Source organism: Protopterus annectens, chromosome 3.part0 (genome assembly GCF_019279795.1).
Source record: "Protopterus annectens isolate FY-2018-M chromosome 3.part0, PAN1.0, whole genome shotgun sequence".
Lineage (NCBI taxonomy): Eukaryota > Metazoa > Chordata > Ceratodontiformes > Protopteridae > Protopterus > Protopterus annectens.
Window position 1 is genome coordinate 1,713,602,004 of NC_056731.1, and position 12,924 is coordinate 1,713,614,927.

A 12,924-nucleotide genomic window follows, 5' to 3' on the forward strand; every position below is an offset into this window, starting at 1 on the left:
CTCCAAACTTCAGGTCAACACATGCAAAGCCATAAATATCACCTGTCTTTATCTTCCCCCAGGAAATAACATTAATACACTTGAGTATATCCTTAACTGGCTTTCTATTAATCTCCCTCAAGAAACCATAGTCCTTGGGGACGTTAATATTGATTGGAATTCCTGTACTAGTACAACCCCTGCCACCCATATCAACCTATATGGATTCTCACAACATATAAACTGCCCTACCAGAACTAACACACTCCATAACAAAGAAAGTACCCTGGATTGGATACTTACTAATACCCCTCATCAAGCCTACATAACAGGAACCCTTCCAGACGACCTAAGTGACCATTTTCTAACTTACATTATCAGACAGAAAACCAACATAATATTCCCTAACACTTTCAGAACAATACGTTCTAAAAAGCAATTTAACCAAGAACTTTTCCTAACAGAACTAAAACAATGTAACTGGTCACCATTAAAATCTCTCCCTCTAAATGAAGCAGTTGAATACTTCAATTCAACATTCTTAACCATCCTTGACCACCATGCACCAACTCGCTCTATAAGAACCAAAGCTAAGCCCGCCTTGGCTCACCAACAATACTAAACAAAAATCCTTCTTAGAAACAAATCCTGGGCAAAATGGCGTACAACTAAGAATCTAGCAGACCGACAAACCTTTAGAGAACATAGAAATATTACAAAAAAAGCCATCCTACTAGACAGAAAGAACTTTTATCTACATTTACAGCAAACCACTCAAAAGGATCCTAGAAAATTCTGGACTAGTATTAACAATCTTCTTTTCCCAGGCCAATCAATCTTACCCAACCCACAAGGCTCAAACCCTGGCAATCCCACACAAACAGCCAATGCCTTCAACTCTTTCTTCACAGACGCCATCCAAACTCTAGCTAGCCACCTATCCCCTGATACCTCTAACCTGCCCACCTCTTCTATAAACCTACCTCCTTTATTTCACTTACAACCAGTATCTACTTCCTTCATTTCCTCCCTTCTCCAAAAGTTAAAACCTAATACTCCCGCAGCCGATAAACTGCCTGCAGAATTCTTGCAAAAAGGAGCTAAAGCCATTGCCTATCCCATCTCCATTCTGACAAATAGATCTATAAGTGAAGTAACTGTCCCATCTATCTGGAAAATTTCTCATATCATCCCACTACACAAAGGGGGGAACTCCAATGACTTCTCTAAATTTCGCCCTATAGCTTTACTATCCCCTATTGCAAAAATTATGGAAAAGTGTATCCATAAACAACTTCTTAACCACCTTCTCCAGAACAACCTACTTGCCAACTGTCAACATGGTTTCAGACCTTCCCACAGTACTACCACTGCTCTGCTGTCATTCACTAACTGCATTAACAATAACCGCAACAAAAATCTTCTCTCATCTGCAGTTTTCATTGACTTATCTAAAGCTTTTGACATGGTTCATCACCAACTACTCCTCCATACACTGAACTCTCTTTCACTCGATCCTCTATCTATGAGCTGGTTCAGATCCTACCTTGAAAACCGCTAGCAGGCTGTACTCTGGCAAAATAAACTATCGAATCACCTCTCTATCTCCCTTGGGGTCCCACAGGGCTCAAGTACTAGGCCCACTCCTATTTTCCATTTATATTAATGACCTGAGTTCTGCTATTCCTTACTCCACCTGTATTCAATATGCAGATGACTCTACCATAATCTGCTCAGCCTCCTCTCAAACTGAACTTCATAATCTTACTCAAAGAGCTTTCAACACTGTAGAACAATGGTTCTCACACTGCTGCCTCCTCTTAAACCACAAGAAAACTAAACTACTACTCTTTACACCAACCCGAAAGTCCACCTCTTTCCATTTCAATCTCACTTCTAACAACGGTACTCTTATCACTCCTGAACCAACCACTAAACTGCTAGGAATAACAATAGACAACAATCTTAACTTTGACACTCATATAAACACCACAATAAAATTAATTAACAAAAAACTAGTATCCCTTTACAGAATTAAACCCTATCTTACACCAGAAGCTAGGACCACTATAGCCAGAACTCACCTAATCTCCACTCTCCTCTATGCTCCTCCTATATACACTAATCTCTCTAAAAACATCCTCAATAAACTAGCAACATCCTATAACAATATTGCTAGATTTGCAACAGGCTCTCCTTTTAGAACCCATCACTGTCTAAATCTACGACATCTAAACTGACTAGAACTACTTAACCAGCTCCAACTTCACCAGCTTACAATAATCCATAAGACCCTGTATCAACCTAGCAACACCCCAATACTCTCTACCCTAATTACACCTTATAATAATCTCAAAAATCTACGCTCCTCAAACAAACTACTGATCAATACTACTAAACCCAACAACTCAGCAGGTGAATCCTTATTCTCGAACTCTGTTGGAAAAATATGGAATAAACTAGGCTCAGAAATCACTTCTCAGTCTTCTCTCTCACTTTTTAAAAAGAACCTAAAACTATACCTCAATAAACACTGGCTATGCTCCTGTACTAACCCAGACTAATTATTTTCCTATCCTCTATACCTCACCCTACATCCTTTCTTTTCTTCCATTTACGTATTCTTTAAAATACTATTATACAACATATATGTATCTTGCACCTGATCATGAAATCACTAAGTGTTTTGCAATTTGTATGTACCTGTGGGGGGGGGGGGGGGGAAAAAAAAATGTTTATTATAATTGGCTTTTGTAATACTTGCTGTTTTATAATATCTGTAATAACTTCTGTTTTAACTATGTATGATTTCTTGGAGCTTTTCTCCCCAGGCCTCTACTGAAAATGGACATGTATCCAGCTAGACTAGCCCAGTCAACAAATGTAAAATAAATAAATAAATAAATAAAATTATTTGTGAAGAAGATATCCAAGAAACTACAGAAAACGCTCGAGAGTCAGGCAACCATATCTGATTCCACTGGCAGCTAACAAGATCTGAGGAGGTTGGTTAGAGTGTAGGGCATTGTGGGTAGTGGGAGGTACTCGAGATTTGGAACCTAGTCTTAAGAAATGTGGTCGAGTCGGATCCAAGGACGGATTCATAACCCATTCATGAGGAGGAATGAAAGAGACATCATCAGATTAAAAAGCTAATAATGGCAGCCCATGGCAGTGGACTATGTTCAAGGTTGGTTTACAAAATCCATTGAAAAAGTGTGAGTAAAGACAAATGCAGGATCTTAAAACAGAACTGGGAAGTGTGAGTAAAGACAAATGCAGGATCTTAAAACAGAACTGGGAACAATTGCACATGTCATTGCTGGATGTGATACATTCATGTCAGAGGGTCTATATACTGAAAGGCACAATAATGTGACAAGACTGTTGCACTGGGGATTAAGCAAACACTACAATACAGAAGTAGCTGAGAAGTATTGGAAACATGAACCAAAAAGTATTACACAGAATGATGACGTTTATATCATGTGGGATCACCCATTACCAACAGTTCAAAAATAGATGCAAGAAAAATGGATATAGCAGCCAATGATAAAAGACAATTAGCATTGATTATTGAAATTGCTACCCAGTGATTACAGTGTGTAACATGTACAGAGAGAGACAGTCATAAAATACCAGGATTTGCAAGCAGAAATACGAGCAATGTGGAAGAAATATACTCAAACAGTTGCAGCAGCAGTAGTAGCAACAAGACTAATACAAAATAATTTACAAGTGTACTTAAATATATTACCAATACATGTAACCCCATATGAACTGCAGAAGGAAGCAATTTTGAGCATATTGTAGGTGCTACTACTACTTTTGCTTAACATCAAAGACTTTAACAATACTAATTTTATGACCCCTAATCATACCCAGACTTAAAAATTCCATCATGGTGTTAGAAACCCCAAACACAAAGAGAAATTAAACCAAGAACAAAATGGTGCTAGCCTGCAAACAAAGCCTCGCAACAGTTTATCCTTCATGATTCATTTTCTGCAGAAAACCACTCAATGTAGTCATTAGCTTTTGCAGCTCCAACAAAATTATATTCAGTGAAAACTCTAGTGTTGCACCAAAGGGAGTTGCATCTAAGATTTTCTCATCTTCATACTCATTGAACATATTCACAACCATGCCGTATGCTAACAGCTGCAGAATTTCCACCTTTTTTGTTCATATCGCATGTATTTCTCCACTTTTCATGACAGATACATACCAAATGAGCTACTTTTTATTTGCTTTTTTTTCAACTTTTGCAAAAATAAATAACTAGAGAAGACAATTCCTTCCAAGAAATACTGTGAGACTTCTGGCAGCAACTTTCTGAATCCAATTGTGAATGCAGACATAGTGGAGAAGGATATTATTTTGTACAGACACACTTCCAGATCTGCAGTCCAAGAACAGAGATGCCTTGGAATCATACAACAGTACATGATGCTGCATAGTATGACTGTCTACAGCAGGAACACTAGATCTAAGTGTTCCAACTGATAACTTTAGTTTTACATGCCCTCGTAAAGGTATGCCCTGATCAAGAGGAATTATTTTGTAAATCAAGGTTTAATGTAATATTTTCACTTGAAATTACACTAAGAGCCTAAGAGCCATGCTGCATCAGCCATGGTGGTACAGTGATGTTGGCTTCACTGAGCTGCTGTAAATAAATGACAAAATATATTCTGGGCTATCCGAAGTACCCTTAAAACTCTTGATGAAACCACTGATATGACTGGGCAGGCATATTTCAGGGTGGGAGTTAATAATCCACTGGCCAGTTATTCTCAAGCCTCTTTTATTAACAGACTGCAGTGTCTGTAACAAGTAGACAGTGCTGTGTAGACTTTAATTATTGATTTTCTGATAAGTCCTGAGAAAGCAAAAAGAAAGTCTAATTGAACTCTCAGGTTCTTGCAGGCATAATCAGCATACTTTCTAAATCAATGATGTTCCACTTAATCTTTAACCTGGCAATTATTCTCCGATTTCCAAAAAATGTTTGGAACATTTACATAAAAACAAATACAGTTTAGGATGTATATTGTACAATGACACTAAAAGAATTAGGCATCACAGTAGCAGTAAGCAGTTAAAAACATAATCATCTACAAAATTACAAAAGTGAAATAGAGAAGGCTTTCTGCTTAGATAATGACTTAAACGTGTAATACAATCAAATGTCAGTACCTACTAGAATGAAATAGGGTGAAAGTAGTAAGTGAAAATATCCAATAATTACCAGGCAGTTGTGGAAAGTCTATATAGTAGCAGCTATGGATAAAGGGGAGTAGCGTGCTATACTAGTGCACTACAGTTTGTTCTGTTTTAAGTGGGAGGGGTGGCACTACTGCCTAGATATAAAAACAGTGGACCAAAGGGATTTATCCCCTAATGATACCCACTTTCTGCAACTCTAAATGCTCATGTTGCACAAACATCAGCAGAACTGAGACACCACATAAAGCAAGTGGCTGATATTTTCTGTAATACTATATAAAACCCTACAGCACCCAACAGCTCATAAGATACCATAAGATACTGTTGTCAAAGGCAACAGCACACTATGTGAAGCATACGTCTCTCTCTTTCTCTCTCCCTCCATTACACCCTTGAATGCTTAAGTCTCTTTCACACCTTTTCCATGCCCTTGACAATCCAGGATTGTTCTGTAGCCCAGATCAAGCCACTGGGACAGTACAGGCCAGTATTACTGTTGTAATTCTACCCTTGCTCCCTCATTTGTATCAGCAGTAGAACTTAAAACTGATGTTGATGACCTGCTGTAAAGTAAGTTTATTCGGTTTATGTTTTGATAAACCAGATGTCTTACACTAAAACAAAGCAACACAAAATTGAATATATTATCAGTACTCACCACAGTTACTTTCAGCATCATAAAAGTAAAGCTGAATCAGGTTCTCCATCCAAAATGGATAGCAAAGGCAGCGTTTGGTGATGGGATCACAGCGTCCATGGTCAGAACACTTAAGATGACAAACTTCAAAGAAAATAAAATGAAGTGTAAACAACATACAGAAGTGCAAATTACAACATAGGTTATAAAGATCATTTGCACAAAACATCTTTGCATAATGTTGATTTTATATATTGCTCTCTAGAACGTGCCCAGAACTAAATGCACAAAACTATTTAAAATGATCTGCTGTTACTATCTTCTTGCATAGCATCTGTGATGCCAACCAGTTCAATACAGCATACTTATGCATGTTATTTCAGCTGCACAATATATTTCTTTTGTGTAAACTAGAGATAATAAAAACTAAGGGACCATCCAAAGGTGTAAAGACAATAGGCACACAGAATTAGATGATACAATGGCTGGCGAAGTCAATACTATAAGTTATTATTTTAAAGGAAAATGGTCACTCTTAGAAAGCTTAAATAAAATATAATAAAATGCAATTTTGCTATGTACTGAACTTAAACAGTACTGCTGCCTGTATTAAAACAAAGGAATTCACTCCTTACAAAGATGAAATAAATGACTGAATACACTGTCTTGTTCCTCTGGCCTACTTGGTAAGTTCAAACTCTCTCTCTCTCTACCACTATGCAATTTCTTTTATCCAAAGGTCTGTATGGGCAACTTCATACAAGTTCAGATTGAAGCCATATTTTGATTCTTGAAATTTTCAATTTCTACAGGTTTATGGGTTGTAAGTGCACATGATCTGACATCCATTTTTAGCTAAACATACACTTTCTTTATGTTATAAGGTGCTAAAACCCACTTCATTAAGGCATTCTTCACATGTGTAGAGCTCACGAGTGATGATATTTTCAAGACCTGGAGACTGTGACAGCCATTATTTGTGGTACTGTTGAAATGACTTAACTAAGATCTACAAGAAGGGGTAAGGCATTCATAAAGTCGGTTACCAAGCTGGCTAGCACATCTGGTGTTCAGCTGCTCTTTTTCATATGGAATTTTAGCTGATTTTATCTATCTGGTATAGTGTTAAACTCTCTTCTTTATGATAATATTACATATTTCATTGGTGACTCTGGATTCAGTACACAAATTTGCTATCTGGTTGACTAAAACAACCTATAAAAATTACTACTCAGAGGCAATGCTTATACAGTGTTTATTAAAATCTTACAGTTGCAAAATAATGTGAAATGTGTGAAGTAATGTAACATATCTGCAATATTAACTTATTCTTTGATATTTATTTTATATTAGGTAGGCCTTGATTAATTATTTACCTGCCTGCTTTAGACCTGTTTCTTTTGAAGCTATACCTGATACTGTTACTTTATTTAAATATTTAGAAAAGTCTGTTCAATGTGATTTTCATAACCGTGTTAATTTTAAAATCATATATATTTGTGCGCAAAGAAATGTGTTGTTACAGTGGTGTATCAATTTAACTGTAAATCAGCAATGCCCTTGCTCTGTGGCATAGATTGATGAAACACTGCCCATGACCTAGGTGACCGTAATTTGATTAGTGGTTCCATTACTGGAGGAGCCAGATTGGGTGAAAAAGGATAGAGTGTTTATGCCACAAGCAAGGGAATCTTAGAGTTATGAAATTGTCATGTTCCATGGTATAGCTGATATTAATTTTTATGCAGGCTCAGTGTCCTCTTGTGTGCAAGCCACTGAGGGGTATTCTAAGCTAAGAATTTCGAATAGTAAAAGGTCTTTTAATGTTCTGTATTTCAGGCATAGGCCTCCTTTGAGAAGTTAAAAAGCTACAGAGATGAAAGAAAGTTGCTGTGGTCTTTCGCTATGAAACAAGTCTTGAATCTGTTTGATTTTCTTTGTGATAATTCCTTCTACCTTATTCAACTGCAGATGATGTATGAATAGGTTACAGGTCAAGATAAAGTACTCTATAACTGGTATGATAATAGCTGTATAAAGCCTCATATTTACATCTCAGGTAGCGTTGTTGCCTCACAGCAAGAGGTTCTCCTGTTCGATTCTCGGCTGGAGTGCCTTCTGTGTGGAGTCTGCATGTCCTCCCCGCGGTCGTGTGGCGTTCAAAAGACATGCGTGAATGGGCATGACTTAGTTGAAGGTTGGGCGTCGGGCTGGCACCTCAGCACCATAAAAATCGACTGCCAATCATTAGCGGACCGGAGTTCCGCTGTAGTGACCCCTAACTGGGAAAAGCCGAAAGAAAAACAACATTTACAACTCACGTATAGCTGTCAAAAACAGCATACTGTGAGCAACTCCCTATGCTTTATGGGCAGCAGGGGTTACAATGGTATTAAATAAAAGGTTAGCATCTACAAGGACTCCCAAGTTTTTTTTTTACTATTTTGTTGACTTTAAGATGTTGCCTATCAATAGTGTATAAAGCTGGTGGTGATGGTAGTGGAGAGTCAAATGCCAGAAGGCTCCATTTTTGACACTGAATGCAAAGTTATTCCTACTAAACCACTCACGTCTATTGTTAAGTGCTGCTGAAGGGATGTAATGTCACCAGAGTTAAAGAATAATGCCATCAAGCTTGCACTCATCTGCATACTTCATAAGTTAGACAATGGAGTCAGTTCTGACATCTAACAAAAGATGCCAAAAAGAAGTAGCTCTAGGACGGAACCTTAAGGGACACCACTGCTGACTGATAAATAATTAGTATGATTATAATTATTGGGCTATATAATTATTTACCATGGGGTAGGTAAGGCCAATCTCTAACTAAATGGGATAGGTTAATTCAAGCACAAAAAGAGAAATTGGCTAGGCTTGAAATGGCCCACAAGGACAGCTAGCTTAGTACTTCCCTATTACCCTAAGATTCTTCCTATCCTCACATTTTGTATATGTCCATGTAGTCTGTCATGGACCCTAGTTATTACAACTTCATTTTCCTTCAGGTCTCTGAGTTTATTTATGATTTTATCATGCAGTACAGTGTTGAACAGTAATATGCATAGACAGAAAAACCTTCATCCAAGCAAGTGGTATCACACTCAAAAAAGTATGAGTTTAAACATGCAAGAACTACTTGACAAAAACACATAGGTTTTTAGTTCTTGGAGAAGGAGGCTTCCCTTGTTTATCTGAGCAAATTCCATGATGATTCCCTACATCACCTTGCACAATATGTATATCACGTTCATCTGACTGTAATTATTGCAATTGGAAGTGCCTCTCTTTTGAATTGGAACCACAGTAGTCTGTTTACAGATATCAAGGAATGCAGCTAGTTTTAATGCTCTATTAAAGATGTGCATAAAGGGATATACTAAGCCATTTGGGGGTCATGATGACTGACTGAGGGTTTCCCCATAGCAAACTTGAAGTGAACACCTAGGCAAGCTTTTTATGGGGGTGGGCAGGGGGCAGTCTCCCCTGCATAATCCACTATGAGGGAGTCCCCCACACCTCCATGACTTATATATATATATATATATATACTAATTCTACAAGTGCACAACTGTGGAGAAGGGTACATATTCTAGATTTGATGAAGGTAGCTTTCAACAAAATGGTTTTGCAATATTGTCAGTACTTTAACATTGGGCCACATAGATCAGAACACTACATAAGTAAACAAACATACATAAATAAGTAAACAGCTAGACATATTGCCTATCTGGCTGCCATTATTTTTGATGGGACAAATTAGGCTTACTTGTACTTCATCTGGTCCCATGAAACCAGTGTTTATGATTTTACTGAGTGAACAAGTGACCATTTCAGATGCAATTTCAAGTGGAATCATGTTCATGGGAGAAACAGCGAATGGAGTTCTCCTCTGTGACCCCAAATTTTCTCCAACTCTATATGTTAGTGTGTTAGCTACATTTGTTGCTGTTATATTCTTGTACATCCCTTTTGTTTGTTTTGCATGCGATTGAAGAAACCCTTATTACTGTAACCTGCTTTGATGGCAAGTTTTACTTACAATGAAGGTTTCCTTCTTTAGATTGTTTAGGTGAGTTCTTCTTGAATGGAGTAATCTGTGAGCTCTTAATTACACTTCTTAGATGAACTCTGTGACCAGGTGTTAACATTTTATTTGTTCACTGTTTTGTGATACTTTCTTGGCTTTATAATGGTGGCAGTATAAACTACAGGTTGTGGTTATTTTTGCTACCTGTATGCTCATATAAAGATTGTACTTTTTCTAATATGATCTAGATGGTTCTATTTTGAACCATAAACAAGAAATTCTACTTTTTAAGATCAGATAGTGTAAGATAATGTTTGAAAATTTTAACATTTTCATTTGCTCTGAATGCAATAAATACAAACATATTAAAGATTTATACAGCCAGGTTATAAACATATTGTTAGGAACAGATAATTCACAAGCCCTCACTACATGCAAACAAGCATAATACATTATCATCTGCAATTTGAAAATACTAATGATACATTGATAAATAAAACCGTAATTCCTATTTTTACCACTACATGTGAATCTCTCTTGTTTTTTGCCCCCACTACTTGCCAATCATCAGATCTCCTCCCAACCAATGGACCCATTCATTTCCCATCACCAGGGCGAGTATCAACTGGGAGAGACATACCTTTCAACTGTACATATTTTGTCCTCATATTTTTGGTCCTTTTTCATAAAATTGGGTTTTTTCTGGCAAATTACTGGGAAATTATTAAAGAATGAGGTTAGAAAATAATGACAGACATTTGAGTTTCAGATTTCCTATCCTTCAGAAAATTCATGCCAATGCAAAGCCTGTTATTCTGTCAACTTTCTAAGTTTGTAAGAGCAATATTTAAAAACTGTCCCTATTTTTGAGCGTTTGTCCTACTTTTATTTATGGCTTTGTCCAGATTTCTTGCTATAAGAGGTTGAGAGGTATGGGGGGAGACCATTAGTTAGGCAGCATCAGTGGTGATCCAGTTTTTTGGACTTACTCTCTATGCCCTATATGCACTCTGCAGAGTGCTGGAGAGGGACATACAGAGGGCTGACTGCTGATGCTGTCTCCTCACTTCTACAAGGGGTATTTCTTCAAAGCAGCCATACTTCCAACCTAGGAAGCATTAGCAGTAATTTACCCAGTCTACGGGAATTGCACCGTCTGTGTGCTCCCAAGTGTTGTAACCCTCCCCACTCCTTGGACAGGTGAGCTAGTCATGGCCTCCACCTACCTTCTGGCTTTTCCAGTGTTGTGGTCACTAACAGAACCTATTTCTCCATGTATCACTAAGGGTTCCATCTCTCTGTGTCAGACAGCCAAGCACACTACTTGTGATTTATTCACAAGCATTACCACTGATTTGATGTTCCTAATTCTAAGCAACAAAACAAACAAACTAAAAATAGTTTACTGTTGTCAAATCTTCCTTAGATTGAAACAAATTATAGTTATATTAGCTTTATGTAGCTCTTGCCAGTCAAACATTATAATGGCAAGAAACTGATACAATGCATAATAAAACAAATGAACTGCGGTTAAAAAAACTGTGATGGAAACAAATCACAGTAAACCAAAATTACTACTACTTCTTTTCCGTGTGCTGATGTTAAAGACCTGAAAACTCATAATAAAAGTGAAATGGGAAAAATAATTATATAATATAGATGTATGACATGGCTCAAGCAAGAGAAATGACACACTAAACACCATGAATTATCTACTGACTACCAACAGAAAATGGAAAAGAACTGCCAAAAACCCAAAGAAGAATCTGCAAAATAGAAAAACAATACCTACTGAGTGATCAAGAGACATACATGCATTTAATAGTAAAAATAAGAACACAACTAGATATCCTGAACAACGACATACTATTTCTGGATGATTTATTGCTGAAACTGTTATTTATACAAATAACTAGAAAAGATAAAGATAACATAACAATGCTATGTCCTTTGGTGTTGAAAAACAAACTTTAGCAATAATAAGGCTAATCAGTTCAACACTACAAATGTACAAATGTATGTGTCAGATAGTACATTTGTGTTAAGAACTTATCATAATTGCAGATGTTTGAGTAGTTTCACTGTTGCAGTTAACACTTCTTGGGACATACTACCTGCATTTAGCTGGACAGTCTACCCCCCCCCCCCCCCATATAAAACAGTCGCACAGCCTTTTCTTTCTAAAGATAGTTGCACTTAATTTAAATAAATATTAAACATTTTAAACCCTTTAACATTTCTAATGTATTGGGAGAAAATATTTTTGAGTTCATCCATACATATTCAACACAATGTTATATGTATGTCTCATTCACAAACTAATTTAGCAAAACTTTTAAATCCCTTCATATTTCAAGTGTTATAATTCATATTTATTAAAATGACTGCTTTAAGTATTTTTAATATATGGATTTCATTTTTTTTATTTAACTAAGGATCTTGTATAAATGACTAATTATGTATGCACAGGAAGTGTTTTTAAAACAGAGCAGATGACATAACTTTTAATTTTGAAAAAGTTCCTTACATTGATGGAACAAAAACGCTAAATTTGTTGATTAAACTTTGTGATACTTAGCCAGGACTGGTGATTCTGAGTGTATGTCTCTATGTGTATATGTCTGTGTGTGTGTGTGTATGTGTGTTCCTGCAGACCTTCTGTTTATTGGTTTTGGATATCTTTTCAGTTCAGATTTAATATGCTGGGAACACGAGATTCTTAGAACTTATAAAGAAAGAACACAAGAAAAATACGGCGAAAAACAGTATGGAGTTTCATAGGTTCATAGGTGTTCACTAGGCTAACAACCACAAGGGCTTTTTAAGCCTAGACATGCATCCCAAATCTCTGACAAGTTCTGATACCCTTGATAAGTGTAGGCATGGGCCTGGGAGATGAACCATTTACAGGTTACCTGTGTCCATTAGAGACATAGATGCCAAACCAGGGATGAATTTCGAGTTTCCCATCCAATTGTCCAAGTTGTACTTGAATTGGGTTAGGGAGGAACTCTGCTTCACATGGATGGGGAGCCTGTTCCATAGACACAGC

General features: G+C 37.0%; 1 protein-coding gene across 1 annotated transcript in view; it reads right to left on the reverse strand.

Moving 5' to 3' along the window:
* KIAA0319 (KIAA0319 ortholog) overlaps positions 1-12,924 on the reverse strand; it is a 2,335,945-nt gene that overhangs the window by 251,303 nt on the left and 2,071,718 nt on the right. The window contains exon 17 of the mRNA XM_044065978.1: positions 5,867-6,086. Coding sequence (XP_043921913.1) covers positions 5,867-6,086 — 220 coding nt within the window. The remainder of the gene's footprint in view (positions 1-5,866; positions 6,087-12,924) is intronic.